Consider the following 21,812-nt stretch of genomic DNA (forward strand, 5'->3'; position numbering starts at 1 on the left):
CCTCTTCTGCACTCTATCCAATGAGTTCATATCCTTCCTATAGTGTGGCTCCCAGAACTGTACACAATATTCCAGCTGAGGTCTAATTAGTGTCTTGTTTAAATTCAGCATAACCTTCTTACTCTTGTACTCAATGCCCCTATTAATAAGTCCAGAATACCATGTGTTTTAAAACTGTCCTCTCTATCTGCCCTGCCACCTTCAATGATCTATGCATATATACACCCAGGTCCCTCTGCTCCTATACCCCTTTAAAAAATTTACTCCTCATTTTGTATTGTCTCTCCCTTGTTCTTCCTACCAAAATGTATCAGCTCACATTTAACTGCATTGAACTTTATCTGTCACCTTTCTGCCTACTCCACCAACTTGATTATGTCCTTTTGAAGTTCCTCACTGTCCTCTGTTTTCAATACTTCATCTTTGTTAAATGCTGTTCCACAAACATTGTAATTGTCCCCTACGCACCAAGATCTAGATCATTAACGTATGTCAGGAAAAGCAAGGGTACCCCTGCCGGCCCCTGGAGAACACCACTACAAACCTTCCTCCTGAAAAATATCCATTGACCATTACTCTCTGCTTCCTATTATTCATCCACATTGCCACTGTCCCTTTTGTTCCATGTTGTTACATCCCAAATCCGCACTTATCTTTCCAACAGCTCCCTGTATGAATCTCTCAAATCAGCTCTCCACAACTCCCACAGCACCAAAATGGCCTGAACCAAAATCACAAAGGGCATTCTCTGTGACTGTGATCGTGGTGCATATATAAGTTGTTGCAGTTGTTACTTTCTCTCTTCAGCCTTTGACACTGTCATCCACATTATCCTCCTTCAATGCTTCTGCTCAGAGGGACGTCCTTCAGTTGATTGCAATTGTTTCATTATTATTGCAAATACAGAATTTCCATCAATGATCTATCTTTGAACCAACTCCTCTTCGTCATCTTCATGCTTTCTGTGGAAATGTCAGCTTCCCCATGTATACTAATCACACCTGACACAACCTTTCTATCAACTCGCTTGGCTCCTTCAACTATCCTGCATTAATCCCCAGTCATCCATCACTCTGAACTTGCTGATCTATGCAAGTTTCTGAATCCCTAATGCCTTAAATTTTCATCTGTGTTTGAATCACTCCATGACATAACTTCCCCTTTTTCCAGAATGTCCTCCAGAACCAAAAATTCCACTCTTCCTTCCCTATCCATTCCCCCAAATATATTATTCCCCTGAAGTCTGTCTCTCATTCATCCCTCTCCCCTTCACTTCATGCCCTGCAATTTCCTCCCTTAACCCCTCTGCCTCTCAAGTTCTCTCTCCTCCTTTAATATCCTCCTTAAACACACCTCTTTAACTGTGCTTTTGGTGACCTCTCTTAATTTCTCCTTCTGTGGCTTAATGTCCATATTTGTTGCTTATGCTTCTACAAAGCACTTTAAGACGTCTTTCAACATTAAATATGATATATAAATGCAACTTATTGTTGTACTGGTCCAATGAAGTTTGTACCAATATGACCATTCAACTTGGAAGCAGCTTAACAAAAATCACCTTGTCCTTGGAGAATGGTACGAAACTTTTACAGGAAACTTGATACCTGTTTTCAGCATCTGTAGTACAGCACCAGCTGTACACTGCCTCATTTATAATTTGCTCCTTCAAATTAAGGAGTCTGCAGCTTTTATAGTAAATTGAGCCATAATGTAGGATAAAATACTGTATGTAATAAAACTCAACAGGTTTATTTGGTAGCAAAAGCCACACAAGCTTTCGAAGCTCTAAGCCCCTTCTTCAGGTGAGTGGGAATTCTGTTCACAAACAGAGTTTATAAAGACACAGACTCAATTTACATGAATAATGGTTGGAATGCGAATGCTTACAACTAATCAAGTCTTTAAGAAACAAAACAATGGGAGTGGAGAGAGCATCAAGACAGGCTAAAAAGATGTGTATTGTCTCCAGACAAGACAGCCAGTGAAACTCTGCAGGTCCACGCAACTGTGGGCGTTACAAATAGTGTGACATGAACCCAATATCCCGGTTGAGGCCGTCCGCGTGTGTGCGGAACTTGGCTATCAGTTTCTGCTCAGCGACTCTGCGCAGAAACTGACCACAATATCTTCACCTTCAACAACCAGTTCTTCATCCAGACACACGGAACAGCCATGGGGACCAAATTTGCACCTCAATATGCCAACATCTTCATGCACAGGTTCGAACAAGACTTCTTCACCGCACGGGACCTTCAACCGATGCTATACACTAGATACATCGATGACATTTTCTTCCTTTGGACTCATGGTGAACAATCACTGAAACAACTCTATGATGACATCAACAAGTTCCATCCCACCATCAGGCTCACCATAGACTACTCTCCGGAATCGGTTGCATTCTTGGACACGCGCATCTCCATTAAGGACGGTCACCTCAGCACCTCACTGTACCGCAAGCCCACGGATAACCTCACGATGCTCCACTTCTCCAGCTTCCACCCTAAACACGTTAAAGAAGCCATCCCCTACGGACAAGCCCTCCGTATACACAGGATCTGCTCGGATGAGGAGGATCGCAACAGACACCTCCAGACGCTGAAAGGTGCCCTCATAAGAACAGGATATGGCGCTAGACTCATTGATCAACAGTTCCAACGCGCCACAGCGAAAAACCGCACCGACCTCCTCAGAAGACAAACACGGGACACAGTGGACAGAGTACCCTTCGTTGTCCAGTACTTCCCCGGAGCGGAGAAGCTACGGCACCTCCTCCGGAGCCTTCAACATGTCATTGATGAAGACGAACATCTCGCCAAGGCCATCCCCACACCCCCACTTCTTGCCTTCAAACAACCGCACAACCTCAAACAGACCATTGTCCGCAGCAAACTACCCAGCCTTCAGGAGAACAGTGACCAAGACACCACACAACCCTGCCACAGCAACCTCTGCAAGACGTGCCGGATCATCGACACAGATGCCATCATCTCACGTGAGAACACCATCCATCAGGTACACGGTACATACTCTTGCAACTCGGCCAACGTTGTCTACCTGATACACTGCAAGAAAGGATGTCCCGAGGCATGGTACATTGGGGAAACTATGCAGACGCTGCGACAACGGATGAATGAACACCGCTCGACAATCACCAGGCAAGACTGTTCTCTTCCTGTTGGGGAGCACTTCAGCGGTCACGGGCATTCGGCCTCTGATATTCGGGTAAGCGTTCTCCAAGGCGGCCTTCGCGACACACGACAGCGCAGAGTCGCTGAGCAGAAACTGATAGCCAAGTTCCGCACACACGCGGACGGCCTCAACCGGGATATTGGGTTCATGTCACACTATTTGTAACGCCCACAGTTGCGTGGACCTGCAGAGTTTCACTGGCTGTCTTGTCTGGAGACAATACACATCTTTTTAGCCTGTCTTGATGCTCTCTCCACTCCCATTGTTTTGTTTCTTAAAGACTTGATTAGTTGTAAGCATTCGCATTCCAACCATTATTCATGTAAATTGAGTCTGTGTCTTTATAAACTCTGTTTGTGAACAGAATTCCCACTCACCTGAAGAAGGGGCTTAGAGCTTCGAAAGCTTGTGTGGCTTTTGCTACCAAATAAACCTGTTGGACTTTAACCTGGTGTTGTTAAACTTCTTACTGTGTTTACCCCAGTCCAACGCCGGCATCTCCACATCATGTAATAAAACTACCAGTTGACCTCAAAGAGAAAACCAGCTAACATTCCTACTCCTGATTACTATTCATGGACTCGCACTCAAATGTTTCTGCCTGTGCAGTAGGCCTGCAATGTTAGCACCCATCGTTGAATAGCCTGTCACCCCTCCCTTTCATGTAGGCACAAATTGCTTTAGTATTTGAGGACTTGTGAGTGGTGCTGAACCTTATGGCTGAACCTTAAGAAGGTTAAGGCTCATGGGATACAAGGAGAAGTGGCTAGATGGGTGGAGAACTGGCTTGGCCATAGGAGACAGAGGGTAGTGGTCGAAGGGTCTTTTTCCGGCTGGAGGTCTGTGACCAGTGGTGTTCCGCAGGGCTCTGTACTGGGACCTCTGCTATTTGTGATATATATAAATGATTTGGAAGAAGGTGTAACTGGTGTAATCAGCAAGTTTGCGGATGACACAAAGATGGCTGGACTTGCGGATAGCGAAGAGCATTGTCGGGCAATACAGCAGGATATAAATAGGCTGGAAAATTGGGCAGAGAGGTGGCAGATGAAGTTTAATCCGGATAAATGCGAAGTGATGCATTTTGGAAGAAATAATGTAGGGAGGAGTTATACAATAAATGGCAGAGTCATCAGGAGTATAGAAACACAGAGGGACCTAGGTGTGCAAGTCCACAAATCCTTGAAGGTGGCAACACAGGTGGAGAAGGTGGTGAAGAAGGCATATGGTATGCTTGCCTTTATAGGACGGGGTATAGAGTGTAAAAGCTGGAGTCTGATGATGCAGCTGTATAGAACGCTGGTTAGGCCACATTTGGAGTACTGCGTCCAGTTCTGGTCGCCGCACTACCAGAAGGACGTGGAGGCGTTAGAGAGAGTGCAGAGAAGGTTTACCAGGATGTTGCCTGATATGGAGGGTCTTAGCTATGAGGAGAGATTGGGTAGACTGGGGTTGTTCTCCTTGGAAAGACGGAGAATGAGGGGAGATCTAATAGAGGTGTACAAGATTATGAAGGGTATAGATAGGGTGAACAGTGGGAAGCTTTTTCCCAGGTCGGAGGTGACGATCACGAGGGGTCACGGGCTCAAGCTGAGAGGGGCGAAGTATAACTCAGATATCAGAGGGACGTTTTTTACACAGAGGGTGGTGGGGGCCTGGAATGCGCTGCCAAGAAGGGTGGTGGAGGCAGGCACGCTGACATCGTTTAAGACTTACCTGGATAGTCACATGAGCAGGCTGGGAATGGAGGGATACAAACGATTGGTCTAGTTGGACCAAGGAGCGGCACAGGCTTGGAGGGCCGAAGGGCCTGTTTCCTGTGCTGTACTGTTCTTTGTTCTTTGAATCATCAGTGAATATCCCTACTTCTGATCTTATGATGGAAGGAATTATCTAACTCTGTCAGCATTGATTTCTGATCTTTTCTTCCTCATACACTCATTCAGCTTCTTCTTAAAAACGGGCAATTGGACCAAACTACTACAAAGTTAAAAAGGAATTAAACCAAACGGACCACCAGGCATCGACCTAGGCACAAGAAATGACAACAACAAGCCCAGCTCTGTCGACCCTGCAAAGTCCACCTTATTAACGTCTTGGGGTGTGTGCCAAAATCAGGAGAGTTGTCCTACAAATTAGTCAAGTATTGATTTGACATAGTTATACTCACAGAATCATACCTTAGAGACAAGTTCCAAGTACCCAAGACATACCCAGGATTTGGGTATGTCCTGTCCCATCGGCAGGACAGACCCAGCAGAGCTGGTGGCACAGTGGGAAGAAGAGAGTTGCCCTGGAGTCCTCAACATCAACTTCAGACCCCATGAAATCTCATGGCATCAGGTCAGTCACCGCCGTAGGAGTTCAGCGGGGTAGTGTCTTAGACCCAGCCATCTTCAGCTGCTTCATCAATGACCTTCCCTCTTCATAAGGTCAGAAGTGGGAAGTTCACTGATGATTGCAAAATGTTTTTTACCATTCACAACTCCTCAGATGCTAGAATAGCCACCGTCTCTATGTAGCAAGACCCGCACAACATTCAGGCTTGGGCTGATGAATGGTAAGTAACATTTGTAACAAAATTACCAGACAATTACCATCTCCACCAAAATATAATAATCTAACCTTTTCCCATGATGGTATTATCGTTGCTGAATCCCACTTCAACAATCTCAGGATTATCATTGACCAGAAATTGAACTGTACCAGCCATATAAATACTGTGGCTACAGGAGCAGGTCAGAGGCTGAAAGCTTTGCAGTGAGTAACCCACCTGCTGTTTCCCCATTTACAAGGCACAAGTCAGGAGTGTTATAGGATACTCAACCTTTCGCCTGAATGTGTGCAACTCCAATAACACTCAAGAAGCTTGACACTATCCAGGACAAAGCAGCCCACTTCATTGGCACTCTATATACCACCTTCAACATTCACTTCCTTCACCACTGATGTGTTTTGGCAGCAGTGTGTACCATCCATAAGATGCACTGCCTCAACTCATCAAGACTCCTTCAATAGCATCTTCCAAACTCTCAATCACCTGGAATCACAAGGCCAGCAGATACATGGTAACACCATCACCTTCAAGTTCCGCTCCAAGCCACACACCATCCTGACTTTGAACCAAATCACCATTCCTTCACTATCACTGGGTCGAAATCTTGGAACTCCCTAACTGTACTGTGAATGTACCTGCACCATATGAACTGCAGCAGTTCAGGAAGGCAGCTTATCACCACCTTCTCGAGGACAGTTCAGGTTGGGCTGTAAATGCTGGCCTGGGCAGTGACACACAATTTTTAAAAATGCTATCTGCCATAATCACTCCATGTTATAGCAAGTTCTACATCCTAGCAATCCGTTGGATAAAGTCACTTCTGATTTCCCTATTTTGTTTGAGTGGCTATCATATTTATGACCTCGAGTTTGAATTTTTGTCCTAGAGAAAACATTTTGTTCACTTCTACTCTATAAAATCTATTCAATTTGTGAATATGTAAACTAATAAAATTGATGGGCAGGAAAAGATCATCATTAAGCTCGTCCCACAGTTTGATGAGAGCGTGTCGCAACTCGACGTATCTTTCATGCCCCTCCTCCCCACAGCCAAGTAATCCGATACAGGAAAATAGTCAAAAGTAAGATTCAAAGAAGCAAAAGGCATTCCAAAATAGAGTTGCTAAATCACTGGGGATGTGAGCCGTTGATGTGTTTAATTGACCAATGGCTGCAATTTTCTTTCTCTTTGCTTTCTAACAGGAACATCCCGGAGGAGAAGCTGAAAATAAGAACTATGTTTGAAGGTGCATCCGTCAATGGAGCAAAAATAGCAGTAACCTCGATGGATGGAGCTGGTTTAGAAGCTGAGCAGAAGAAAAGCAGGGCCCGTGAGCGTAGAAAAGAAGGGCGCTCAAGAACGTTTGATTGGGCGGAATTTCGTCCCACGCAACAACGATCCAGTGTCGGCTATGTTCACAGACCCACTTCCTTATACCTTAGGACCATGACTAATTCTGAAACAGACTCTCAGGAATTGGAAAGGGACCGCGCACGACGGCGAGAGGAGAGACGTAAACGATTTGAGACAACAGATGCTTCTTTTTCCTTGGGTTACAATGATGTGAACAGGATGGAGGTGGATGGGGCCACCACATCCCCGGGAGCTAAAAATGTTGATGTTGAAATTGAGCATAGATGGCAGCAGGTGGAATGTACACCATTGCGGGAGGAGAAACAAGTTCCAATCCTCACTACGCCGACCTCCAGTGAAGGACTGCCCCCTGCTCAGGACCTGCCATTAATGCTGGACAAGAAGGTAAGGACTGACCAATCATGTAAGACTTTGTAGCTGATTTTTCAATTATTTGTGGAAACAGAAAGTATTTAGATATGTAAAATTAGAACAATATTCCATCTTTATTAATGACTTAGAATGTAAGAAAGTTTTGAAAAAAGGCCATCCTTTTATCTTCTCACCCTAACTCTCAAGTTTCTCTAAATGATCCAAGTCCTTTTCACTTCTAACATGTTACTCAATCTAACATGTATGTTAATTGCTTTTAGATCCTGTAAGGTACGAAAGATTCATAGAATCCCTACAGTACAGAAGGAGGCCATTCAGCCCATCGAGTCTGTACCGACCACAATCCCACCCAGGTCCTATTCCGTAACCCCACATGTTTACCCTGATAATCCCCCTGACACTAGGGTCAATTTAGCATGGCCAATCAACCTAACCCGCACGTCTTTGGACTGTGGGAGGAAACCGCAGCATCTGGAGGAAACCCATGCAGACACAGGGAGAAAGTGCAAACTCCACACAGACAGTGACCTGAGACTGGAATCAAACCTGGGTCCCTGGCGCTGTGAGGCAGCAGTGCTAACAACTGTGCCACCTTGGGATTTCTGGGATGTTACTTGTATCCTCTAGAGTGAAGGCCAATGCAAAATACCTGTTCAATTCCTCTGCCATCTCCTTATTTCCTTGTATTAATTTCCCAGCCTCACTTATTCTTTTCTTTTTCAAATATCTATAGAAACTTTTACCATTTGTTTTTACGTTTCTCACTAACTTTATCTCATATTCTAATTTTTCCTCCCTTATTAATCTTCTAGTCATTCTTTCCTTTTTTATATTCTGTCCAATCTTTTGATCTGCCATCCAGTTTTGTGCATTATATCTTTTTCTTTAAGTTTGACACTATATTTAGCTTTTTTTTAGTTAATTACAGATGATGGACTCTCCCCTTGGAATGTTTCCTTCTCTTAGCATATTTCTATTCTGTGCATTCTGAAATATTCCCTTCAATGTCTGCCGTTGCAAATCTACGGACCTTAACCTAATTTGCCAGTTCACTTTACCTAGCTCTGCTTTCATGCCCTCATAATTGTCCTTTTTTAAATTTAAAATTACTAGTCTTGGATCCACTCTTCTCTTCCTCAAATTGATCTTAAATTCAATCATATAATGTTTGCTGCTTGTTTTATATTTAAGTGGTTGTATGATTCTTTTAAGAACTGGTGATATAGTTTGATGGTGATGTCATTAGGGTGTTACACAGGCTGCTGTTTAGTTTTAGTTTGTACTCTATACAGGAAAAAGCATGTAGAATAAATATGTCATTGTTAGTTTGAATCTACATGTGTAAACCACATATTTTCTTTTTGTTTAAAACCCACAACTCCTAACATAGTTAAGATATTACAAAAATAAAATTGGTGACAAGTCGGGATTTCGTTTCGTTGAGAACATCGAGAAAATATCCTAAGTACAGGAAAAAAAAACATTGTGGGTCCTCAAACTTCAAATATTAGAAAGCTGGGGAAGAAGCAACAATAGGATTAAAAATTGAATTGCCAGTAAATGAATGCCAAGTAAGAAATAAAAAGGTGGATGCGCTTTGTATGCTTTTAAAAAAGAGGGTAAAAGGGGCAGTAATGGAAAGACAGTAAAATAAAATACTCAGCAGTCTTGAGTCACTCGTGCCTGCAAGAGAAATGACAGGTCAATTCGGTTCTATGGGTCCTTTCAATTAAGAAAATGAATCATGGAATTCCTATGCAAAGCGTTTTCAGTACTTTGTGTAAGCAAATAAAATTGCAAACGAATTGCTGTAATCAGCTATTCTCAGTACAATTGGAAGTACCGTCAATTTGTTTTGGAACTTAGTTCATCCAGCAAAGCCAGGAACTAAAACTGATGATGACTTGACAAAGATCCTTGAAGAGCATTACTATCCAAAGCCACTGATCATTACAGAACAGTTCAGGTTCCACCGAAGGAATCAAGTGGAAGGCAATAGCATTGCAGAGTTTGCGGCAACCTTAAAAAGGCTGGCACAACATGTGAGTTTAGTGAGTCATTAGAAGATACTCCTCGAAATTGTTTAATTTGTGGTCTCCAAAAATCCAAAGAAGATTGTTTACTTTTTTGTATTCATTTGTGGGACATGGGCATCGCTGGCTGGTTGCCCTTGAGAAAGTGGTGGTGAGCTGCCTCCTTGAATCGTTGCAGTCCATGTGCCGAAGGAACGGCGATTTATTTCCAAGTCAAGATGGTGAGTGGCTTGGAGGGGAACTTGCAGGTGGTGCTGTTCCCATGTATCTCCTGCCCTTGTCTTTCCAAATGGAAGTGGTCGTGGGTTTGGAAGGCGCTGTCTAAATAAAGATCCTTGGTGAATTTCTGCAGTGCATCTTGTAGAGAGCACACACTGCTGCTACTGAGCATTGGTGGTGGAGGGAGTGAATGTTTATGGATGTGGTGCCAATCAAGCGGGTTGCTTTCTCCTGGATAGTGTCAAGCTTCTTGAGTGTTGTTGGAGCTGCATCCATCCAGTCAAGTGGGGAGTATCCCATCGCAATCCTGACTTGTGCCTTGTAGACGTTGGACAGGATTTGGGGAGTCAGGAGGTGAGTTACTTGCCTAGCCTCTGACCTGTTCTTTTAGCCACTGTGTTTATGTGGCGAGTCCAATTGAGTTTTGGGTCAATGGTAACCCCAAGGATGTTGACAAGGGGGATTCAGTGATGGTAGCACCATTGAATGTCAAGGGGCGGTGATTAGAGTGTGTGTTATTGGTGATGATCGTTTCCTGGCATTTGTGTGGCGTGAATGTTACTTGCCACTTGTCAGCACAAGCCTGAATATTGTCCAGATCTTGTTGCATTTGAACATGGACTGCTTTAGTATCTGGGGAGTCGTGAATAGTGCTGAACATGAATACTTTTCACTGTATGTTAATACATGTGACAATAATAAATCAAATCAAAATCAACACTGTGCACTCATCAGCGAACATCTCCACTTCTGACTTTATGACAAAAGGAAGATCATTGATGAAGCAGCTGATGATGATTGGATCTAGGACACTATCCTGAGGGACTCCTGCAGAGATGTCCAGGAACTGAGATGACTGCCCCCGCCCCCCCCCCACACACACACACACACACACACCACAACCATCTTCCTGTGTGCTAAATATGATTCCAATCAGTAGAGAGTTTGCTCCCTGATACCCATTGATTACAGTTTTGTTAGGGTTCCTTGATGCCACACTCGGTCAAATGTGGCCTTGACATCAAGGGCTGTCACTCTCACCTTACCCCTGGAATTCAGCTCTTTTGTCCATGTTTGAACCAAGTCTGTAATGAGGTCAGGAGCTGAGTGACCCTGGCGAAACCCAAACTGGGCGTCACTGAGCAGGTTATTGTTGAGCAGGTACTGCTTGATAGCACTGTTGATGACCTCTTCCATCAATTTTCTGATGATGGAGAGTAGACTTGATGGGACGGTAATTGGCTGGGTTGGATTTGTCCTGTTTTTTGTGTACAGGACATACCATGGCAATTTTCCACATTGACGGCAAGTTCTGGAGCACAAATCTTCAATACTGTTGCCGGAATGTTGTCAGGGTCCATTGCTTTTGCAGTATCCAGTGCCACCAGCCGTTTCTTGATATCACCATGGAGTGAATCGAATTGGGTGGAGGCTGGCATCTGAGATGCTGGAGGAGGCCGAGATGGATCATCCACTTGGCACTTCTGGCTGAATATTGCTGCAAATGCTTCAACCTTGTCTGAATATGCTTTGATTTTAAAGTCAGCAATAGAAATCACAGTGTTGATGGAACAGATGGAACTGGCTGCTAAAGAAGTTTCACAATTTGGTGCAGGCATAAAGATGCACAAGTTGGGAACTGCCCAAAAAAAGTCAAAACAGCAACAAGCATGTTACAGATGTGCCAAAATGGGCCATTCAGTGAGTGATTGCTGAAACAAGGATAGTAAATGCAAGAATTATGGCAAAGTGGGTCACATTGCAAAAGCTTGTGGGCTAGACCAGCTTCCACTGGGAAGAATATTCAGAAGAAGAATCTAGGTACCTTCAAGAAGGACAAGTTGCATTCTAGAAAAATAATTTACAACTTGGAAGAAAAGAACTATAACCATGAAGAAGAGTATCCAGAAATGTGATGAAGAGCTCCAACTGAACATCCTTTCCGTACAAGGTGAGTCACAGATTCTGGGTGATTCCGAAGTTAAATGGACAATCTATTAGGGTGGAAGTTGACACTGGTGCTGTTGTATCTTTAATTCCTGAGACTATATAACAAATGCTGAAGCAGCTTCCTTTAAAACCAGCTGATGTGATTTTAAGAACACACATGGACGAGATTGTGCCGTTAAAAGGTTACTTCATGGTCAATGTAGAGTTGAATGGAAAAACAGCGGAGTTGCCTCTCCATGTGGTCTGGAAATTTTCCAGCTCTATTTGGGACATCATGGTTAGAAGATAAAGCTTAACTGGAGTGCTGTAAACAGGTTGTTTGATGCCAAAACAGACCTACAGTACTTTCTGGATAAATACAATAGTCAGCCAAAAAGTCTCAAAGCAAGAGCGGTGCCATATGCAATTTGTCCCAAGGTCGAAAAAGGATTAGCACGACTTATTAATACTGGTGTGTCATAACCGATTACAATGTGAGACAGGGCTATCCCTATCGTACCTGTCATGAACCCAGATGGTTCAGTTTGTATTTGTGGTGATTTTAAAACAACCATAAATCCAATGTGCTGATCAATAGCCGCTTCCTTTAATTGAAGATTTGTTTGCTGAGTTTTCAGATGAGCAGAAATTCAGCAAGATTGATCTTTCACAAGTATATTTACAGATCAATGTAGCTGCTGAATCTCCTATGTATAACATCATTGTAATTTGTTGTCATGACCACAGAAGTAAAAGGAAAGGGTGTTATATATTTAAGTCGCTGTATGATTGTTTTAAGAGCTGGTGACATGATTTGATGGTCATGTCTTTTGGATGTTATGCGGGTTGCTGTTTTGTTTTAGTTTTTATAGAAAAAGCTCCCAGAAGAAATCTGTTATTGTTAGTTTGAATCTACATGTGCAAACCACATCTTTTCTGTTTGTTTAAAACCCACAACCCCAACATTAGAGAAAATTGTACTGCTACCGAGGGGCACCTTCACATAATGTCATTCATTAATCCTAGCTTGTTGCACAATATCAGACCTACTCAGGCCTGCTCACTGGTTGGCTCCAGAACGTGCTATTTTAAGAAACTATCTCAAAAACATTCTAGGTCTTCCTCATCTAGCCTACATTTGCCCATCTGATTTTTCTAGTTCATATACGTAGATTAAATTCCCCCATGATTATCGCATCTTGTGATATCATTTCTGCACAACATTGGTTTCCACTGTCTCACTGTGATAAATTGATTTAGAAGGACTCAGAAATAAATGAAAATAATTTCAAGCTAGCAACCTTTTATTGCTGAACTCCTGTTCAGGCCAAATACACTTCATTCACTCTACTGGGCGCTTGTAACCAACTATATGTTGTAGTGAGATTATGTAAGTAAGCTGTCAATCAACAGTCGCAATGCAGAAACATAGCTGCTTGGTTTTACAAGTTCAGTGTTATTTTATCTCCGTGCTGAAATTCTGTTCAAGCCAGTTTCCTTTCCTCAGCAAACCAGCACTCTGTCAGCCTCTTTTCATTATAACTTTGTTTATTTAGTTCCTCAATAGAGAGGTATAATTCCTTTTCCAATTATTTAACCCCTGTAAGAATCTAGTGCGTCTATAAAGAACTGTAATTCTGTTCTGTAACTCCTCAGCAATTCTTGTTCCCAGTCATCTGTTTCCTCCTTTAGGAAGCTGTAACTGTTTCAATGAGCCATGCTTTTTATCTCCACAGTTGGGACAGTCACATCAGGAGGTCTTCAGGTTGCATGAACAAAACAGAGAGTTGCAGGGGCAGCTGAGGGCGGCTCTGGAGAGGGAGCACAATGCACGGGATGGTTATGTTCTTCAGGTAAGCAAAAAGATAACCATTGTGCTACATCACTCGGGACTGTGATCAGTCACATTGAACTTGTTAATACTAAATTTTGTGCTCACCAACTGGATTCCTGTATTTAAATAATCATTCACTGCACTTAATTGTTTAATTAAAGAATAGCATACCAAGAAAAGTTCTGTGTTTGTATAGTTATAAATATATACATATACAACTCCAGGACCACATTGTGTATATTATATGCAGCACACCTCTCCAGTGCTGTAAATTTTTACTGATGCCTAGTTTATTTTGTGTTTTGTCCTCTTTATTTGCATGTTAATATGTGGCATGAAAACTAACTTTTGGGGTTACCATTGAGAGTCACATCTCTGGCCTTTGCCATCAGGACAGCACAGCTGAAAGATGATGTATACTGAGCTACATTTCTGCTTCTTTTCCCTATGTCCTCTATTGGTGCATGACTTTGGTGCTGAGAGTTTTGCCTGTCTGACTCTTATTATTTGTCTTCTGTGCATTTGAAATTCCTTGCGGATTGGTGGATTTGTCACAATCTGAATTTTCTCCAGAAATTCAGAATATTTGCCCCCTCCCCCCACCCACTTGTCTGGCACTCAACTATTCCAGTTATTAAGAAGCTTGTTATTGGATACAGGCAGAAAGGTGAGGCAAACCATGTAACATGGAAAAGGATCACAGTGGACTAACCTATAATCTGACACTAGCAGTACCTTTCCTGGTCCAGTTTTGGCCAGAGGTGTGACATTCAGTATCTGGAGAAAAGAGTGTTATTAACTAATCTCTCATCATCTTTTAAAGTCAAAAGGAATACCCTCACCTTCAACAGCCTGGAAAAGACTCCAAAAACTAAACCGAGATCTCCAAAATGAGCTCATAGCTCAATATGAGCATCAAACCCTGGCCAGTCAGCAACTGCAAATTTTAAAACAAAGCTATGAGGATGCAAATGATATTATCCACAAACAGGAGATGGAAATACAGAAACTGCAGGGACAGTTAAGTTGTGCAGTGTCTGAAGGACTGGGTCATGTACAAGTATTAACCAAACAAAAGCAGGAACCACTGACTGAAAACCAGAGGATCCAAGACCAACGGAAAGAGTGGAGTCAGAAAGGGAAAACCATGACACTCCAATTAAAGGATAGGGAGGACAGTCCACGTATTGTGGAAACTTCAGAGAAAATTCAGACTTCCAAGGAATTGGCAAAACAACAGACTTGTCGAACAGGTTTGCCAGATGGATTATGTGACATCAATATTAAGTTTGGTGCCAGGGAACCGGAAAGGCTCCACAGGAACAATGAAATTTTAAAACAAACTTATGAACAGGAAAAGGAGATCCAAAGACAAAACATAAGGACCACAGAAGAAAAACTTATGCAATATGAGAACAAACAACAGATGGAACATCTGGAGACACCAGTAGGTACAATGAAGAAGTGCCAGATAATGCACCAACTGGAGGAAAAGGAAATAACCATTCAATCTCTGTCACAGTGTCTTAAAAAGCTTAATAATGAAAGGGAAAAGCTGAATTCTAGATGTGAAGAGCTGGTTAATCAATTAATAGAAGTTGATGCTAAGAATGCCAAGTTACAGAGTCAGCAGACTCAATTGCACAATCTGGAAAGCTCATCTGAAAAGTTATTTGGTGCATTTCAGCTAACTCAGAAAATGTTGGAAGAAAAGAATGCAGAACTGAAGGAGGCCAGGGAGGTACATGAAAACCTCATTGCCACTAAGAACAGAAAGCTTAATGAAGCCCTGGTTAAGCTGACTGCTCTGGGGAGTAGCCTGGAGGAGGCAGAGAACAAACTGCAGGCCAGAGAGGCAGCTTTGCAGAAATTCTGCTCTTCTAGTTCCAACACAAGTAGTATAAGTAGTAGAGAAGACTTTCAGTTTAAGTTAAACACTGCCAAATGTCATATCATTGAGCTAGAACAAAAATTAAATACGTTGCAACTTGGAAATGAAGAGCTTGAGCTTGAAAATGACAAACTTAAAGAGGAACTCAGAGTTTCTGAAAATGTTCAAGAGCAACAATATAAAGAATTTATAATAACTATAGAAGAATTGAAAAGCCAGCTGGACTCTAATGACCTTCAGGCCAGGGAAACAAAGCCACAAGTTTTAGAAAAGGTCAAGTTCGCGGCAGAGTCCTGTAGCTGCCCTAAAACTCAAAGAATTAGGTTCTCCAGTATACATTGTCAAAGGTACAGTCCTGATGACAGAACAGAAAAATTGTGCGTCAGAAACACTTCAGACATCACTCCTCATGGGTGCTGTTCCAAAAAAAGGACCTTGTCGGATGCATTAGCACATTGTGAACCCACAGCAGATGATGCACAATTGTGCATTTCCACTGTTCGTGCACTAGAACACAAATTTAATGTTAGTGAAAAAAAAAATGATGTAAATTTGAAGTTGGAAGAGCAGCAAGGCAGAAGTCGAGAGAATTTTATGGAAAAACATTCTAAGTTTGTGACAACTGAAGTGGAGCTCCAGGACAGTTTGTCTAAAATTGGTGCATTGACAATACAGCTTCAAGTGGAAAAAGCATGGAGGTGGAAGCTAGTCCAAGATACCAGCAGCCAATTAAAGTCAATGCAGCTGAAGTATGACCAAGTCTGTTCGTTGATGGGTACCTGTAAGCAAAATATCCAGGGTCATCTTGGAGGTAGGACTGAGGCAAACAAAGTTCAGTTTTGTAGCTTGTCAGAGATGAAAAGTAGCCTGGCTGATGCTTCACATTGCTTGGAGCAGGTGGAACGATTCCTCCAGCAGCAGCGCAAAGAACTTCAAGAAACCCAAGACCAGATGCAATGTAGCACAGCCGACAGGACTGTACCACTCCATGGACAGTTTCTTTTGGCGAGGGAGAAGGAACTGTCTCAGCTTCCTGAGATTTTGGATGAAGACAAACTGAAACTCTTTGCTGATAAACTAGCTTTTGAAGCCCTAATTCTTGAAAAAATGGCACAAGCTTTGCAAAGTAAAGATAGTGATGTTGTACGGAGCTTAGAAAGCCTCAGTAAAGAAGCTGAGGTTTTGTCATCGGCTTTGCCTGCTTTAGACACGATCAGAGAACCAAACAGCCCTGCAGACTTTGCAGATATTTTACTGAAGAAAATTATTTCGGAAGGAGAATTCTGGATAGAAGTAGAGAACTTGAGGAAGAACATTCAACCAGAAGGAACTGCTGAAAAGAAAAAGGGAGAAGATTCTGATAGTTTTATTAATGGGTTTGCCAGCAGAGCAGCTGATAGGGCATCTCTTAAGGCAGAGCTGGCATTCACAGTGCAAAAGATACAAGCGTCCTTCAGTGCAAAAGTTGGAAAACTTAAAGAAGGCATTCAGGATGCTCAGCAGCAAATCGAGCATAAAGAGAATATGTTGAGAGAAGTTCTAATAGCTACCAAGACTGTTGAGATCAACAACGCCATGCAGCAACTTTTGGGGGAACTTGAAAACCTAACCGACCCGGCAGGAAACGTGCTAAATATGAACCAGCCAGAGCTTATTTTATATGCAGAACAAATCAAAAGGGAAGAGACCCGGAATCTGGCTTTAAATGTTGTTGATAAGCAGCTGAAAAAATACCTTTCTGAGAATAAAATGGAATGGGATTTTTCCAGAACAGTCAGAGAAGAATTAGCTGAACAGTTAAAGAAACGAGCAATAGTTCTTCAGCAATTATCTGAAGATTTGCAGGCTCCAACGTTTGAGGAAGCCAGTGACATTTGTCAGAAGCTGTCAGAGGTCTCACAAGTGTTATCTTCTTACATCTACATGCGAAACATGAATAATTATGTATCTGTGTTGGTGCAAGAAGCCATGATTCAAGCTCAGATTACTTACATGGTCTGTAGAATGAGAACAGGGCATGAGATGAAGCTCAAAGTATATAAAGATTCGTGTGATAGTATGGACTCCTTATGCAAAGAGCATGCAAAAAACCTTGCTTCTGTACGGGCAAAATATGAACAAATACTTCAGAAGGAATTGCATGATTATACAGATGCACTTTCAGGGCTTGAAAAGGAAAATGAGACCCTCAGGATGCAGGCCTTGTTGCAGGACTCAGAACTAGAATTGAAACAAAAAGAATTACAAGAGATGCAAGAAAAGCACAAGCATCACCTCCACCAGATTGAAACAGGGTACCAGCTGGCACTAAGCAAAAAACTGATTAATAGGGAAGAGATGCTGAAGCAAAGAAGGGGTGATAACAGTCAGGAACAAGAACATGGAGAACAAATTAAGAAATTAGAAGAAAGCTTACAAGATAACACAGAAGAACGTTTGATAATGCATGAAGAGGAAAAGCACAATTTGTACAACAAATATGAGCAAAAGGTTAGACAGTTAAGAAAATCTCTGGAACATCAAGGAGAAAGTTCAAAAATTATATTTCACCAAAATTTCTTGACACAGAACAGTGACTCCTATGAACAAGCAGGTGGTCAGTGCAATACCATGGTGGTCAGTAGAAATTCACTGCAAGTTGAGGGGCAGGTGGAACTGGACTCCACGACAGTGCTGCATGAACGAATCCAAGAACTAGAGACCCAAATGGACATGATGCGTGATGAACTGGGGCAGAAGCACCTAGAGGGAACCACTGCAGACCTAAGGGAAAAATACCAGAGAGACTTTGACAATCTGAAGGTTTCTGCATAAGTTAACACTAACACATTAAAATAACACATTAAGTTCTAAAATTTGTATATCCAATAAAACAGTTGCATTTCTGGTAGCTACATTCTGACAGGTTGTTCAGATTGAACAATCTAAAGAGATGAGCAGATTCTTACACATAGGATCTCATTAGCATAAATATTTCACTTAATTACCTATTGTTAAACTGCACTTAACATGCTACCCTATAATGAATGAGTCCTTGGGGTGTTTCATTGTAACCTGTATAGAAGCAGGATGCAATTGATGACCTGCTCATAATTTAGTTACTGATGCAACGACCAAAAAAGTGCATTGTCTTACCCAGGGCAATCGGACATATTTGAGTAGTCCCTAAATATTCACAATGTAATTAAATAGACTTTCTCCTCTGAGTTTTACTGTTTTTAAGCACTAAGCCACCTAGGCTTTAGTCTGTCTCTTTCCTACCCATCACTTTCACCTTAATATTTTTTCTGATTCTATGTCATCTTTCAATCACTATCTGATGTTTAAATATCTTGCGAGCACCTTGGCATCACAAACCAGTTGATAAGATTTTGTACATTTTTAAAAAACGTTTTATCCTCCACTCCTGAGCATTCAGGCTCACTGGGTTATTGTCCCTTGCCTCAAGTTACCCAATCTTCATGCATGAACAAAGTGCACATTGATTGACTAATTATCTTTTGGGCACATCACAACTAACTCCAATTGCTAGCGCATTTGGCATAGGCAATTTTCACCAGGGAATGCTAGATGGTTAAACAACAGCCTTGGATGATTTTCTCCTCCCAGTTCAGAGCATTGGTGCCAAGTCTACCACACCAATACTCAACTCACCTAACTTAGCATGACCTGGGACCTGAACATGGGATCTCCATGGTCTTTATGGTTCAATGTCACACATCAAAAATGGTGCATGTAACACTGAGCCATCAGGGTAGCCTCTGTAGATGCTAAATTGAGATATAGACAAACACGTGTTACTGCTGGGTTTTGTTAATCAAAACTTGAAGTCATCTCAGTAAAAAGATGTGATGCACTGTGAACAAACTTGTTTCCATTCTGACAGGAAACCTGTGAGCGTGGTTTTATAGCAATGGAAGAATCACATCAGAAAGTGATTGAGGAGCTACAGAAACAGCACCAGCGTGAACTGGAGAAACTACAGCAAGAGAAGGATCGCCTACTGGCTGAGGAAACTGCTGCAACCATAGCTGGTAAACACAATTGGGGAAAAAAAATAATCATATCAGATTCTAGATTTTGCTTTTGAATCAATAACATACAATAGAATCCCTACAGTGCAGAAGGTGGCATTCGTCCCATCAAGTCCACACCGACTCTCCAGCAGAGCATCCCACCCAGACCTGATCCCTGTAACTCCATGTCTTTAACCCGCTAATCCCCCGACCCTACACATCTTGGGATACTAAGGGGCCAATCAACCTAACCCACATATCTTTGGACTGGGAGGAAACTGGAGCACCTGGAGGAAACCCACGCAGACACTGGGAGAACATGCAAACTCCACACAGTCACCCAAGGCCGGAAATGAACCCAGATCCCTGACGCTGTGAGGCTGCAGTGCTAAACACCCTGCCATCCCTATGATATCCGATCCCAAATTCTTATTTTTTTGTAATATGTAATATACTATGAGCCATTGTTCAGTCCTTATCATGAACTCCCTTCTCAGCCACCCATTCCTCCATTTCTCATGGAAACTGAGACCGAACTAAACTGTTGACAGTTTGTTGGGAGTTGTGTTTGACTCCGAACACATTTCTGTGTCATCACTAAGACCTGTTGCTTCCACCTCTGTAATGCCACCTGACCCCATCCCTGCCTCATCTGCTACTGAAACATCCGTACCTTTTGTGATATCTAGACTTAATTATTCCAACACACTCCTGGTTCAGCCTCCCATCTTCCACCCTACATAAACAATGAGTTAGTCTAAAACTCAGCATTCTATATCCTAACTCTAGTCCCATGCATCCACTACCACTCTGCTTGCTGTCTTAATTCACTCCCGCAATGCCTCAATTTTAAAACACGCATCCTTGTTTTCAAATCAATTCATGAACTCGCTTCTCGATAGCAGTACATTCTCTTCCAGCCTTTCAGTCCCCCGAGATGTCTATGTTTCTCCATTTCTGGTCTCCTGTGCATCCCTGATTTTAATCACGCCATCATTGATCAGCCCTAGCTCTGGAATTTCCTCACTGTCTCTGCTCATCTCGCCCCTCCTTTAATGCACTCTTGATATTTTCTTGACCAAGCTTTTGGTCATCTGCCAGAACATTGCCTTAACTGGTTCAGTGTCAAATTTTATTTGATAATGCTCCTGTGAAGCACCCTAGGACATTGAACTACATTAAGGCTGCTACTGCTGTTGTTGCACTTGAGCCAAACATTATGTCATGCCTAGTTCTAATGAACAGTCAAACCGACTCGAAACATTAACTGTTTTCTCTCCTTGCAGATCCTGCCAGACCTGAGTTTTTCCAGCATTGTCTGTTTTTGTTTTAGATTCCAGCATCCACAGTATTTTGTTTACATTATTATGTTTTGCTGTTTCTTTGTAGCTATTGAAGCAATGAAGAATGCCCACAGGGAGGAGCTGGAGCGAGAGTTAGAAAAAACCCACCGGTCTCAAGTCAGTGGTATGAATGCTGACACAGAGGCTCTGGGCAGACAGCACAAGTAAGCATCTCACTCGTGCATGCACTCTCAACTGAGTAGCGATGTATTCCTAATACAATGGGCTCTACTTGTATAACATTCACAATTTGCTATAGTGGTTAAAACTTTGTTACAGTAACTCTTACAAGATCTCCGTTTTGGCTTCTCAGTTCTGATCTGAGTATTCTGGTTTATCAACATCAGAAGGCCCTGGTATCATGTTCCTGTGTCCAACTTGAAGCCCAGTGTCACCAGTAAACAAAAATATTCTGGAGCCCCTACTGAGTCACCCACGCCAATCTTCTACAGCTGTACTTTTATATCGTACCCATTGCTTAGATAGGAAACTGTATTTACTGCTTTAGTACCATGGTGTCCAAGTTTTCAGACTATCTTCTGTACATCAGACCTGTTGGGGTTTTTTCAGAGGCTAAGTATTGAGCTTAACTTTAGCTAATACAAAGACTCGCGACTACAATATCCATGTACACTGGGAGAGAAGGGCTGGGCGATCCAACACTTCTCTGAAGTTACATCACATCGGCAATATAATTATTAAATTTCCAAAAATCATTTTGCACGCCCACTGGCTCATCCCAATCGGAAATGAGCCAATCATCATTATTACAGGTCAATTATTATTAGTAAATGTCATATCCTTGGCCAATTACAGTTTTCCTCTGACAGCATAAGAATTGTGGTTACGAGTTATTTCTGACTGTCTTTCCCATGGCCACCTGTTAGGGTTCCAGACCATCTTATCTGGTTGAAGGCTTTGTCTATTCATTAAGCTGTCTGAGTTTGCTAGCTTTGTCCTTGGCTTATGAATTTTCTATTCATATATAGAAGGTAGGAGCAGGAGGAGAACGTTTGGCCCTTCGAGCCTGCTCTGCTATTCATTATGATCAT

General features: G+C 42.3%; 1 protein-coding gene across 5 annotated transcripts in view; it reads left to right on the forward strand.

The window, feature by feature from the left end:
* Positions 1-21,812, forward strand: part of mpripa (myosin phosphatase Rho interacting protein a) — a 206,182-nt gene that overhangs the window by 164,699 nt on the left and 19,671 nt on the right. For all 5 annotated transcript variants that reach the window (XM_078240235.1, XM_078240236.1, XM_078240238.1 and 2 more), the window contains 5 exons: positions 6,952-7,507; positions 13,413-13,529; positions 14,334-18,203; positions 19,288-19,435; positions 20,807-20,924. In XM_078240235.1, the coding sequence (XP_078096361.1) occupies positions 6,952-7,507; positions 13,413-13,529; positions 14,334-18,203; positions 19,288-19,435; positions 20,807-20,924 (4,809 nt within the window). The remainder of the gene's footprint in view (positions 1-6,951; positions 7,508-13,412; positions 13,530-14,333; positions 18,204-19,287; positions 19,436-20,806; positions 20,925-21,812) is intronic.

This window comes from Mustelus asterias, chromosome 23, assembly GCF_964213995.1.
Source record: "Mustelus asterias chromosome 23, sMusAst1.hap1.1, whole genome shotgun sequence".
In the NCBI taxonomy this organism is placed as follows: domain Eukaryota; kingdom Metazoa; phylum Chordata; class Chondrichthyes; order Carcharhiniformes; family Triakidae; genus Mustelus; species Mustelus asterias.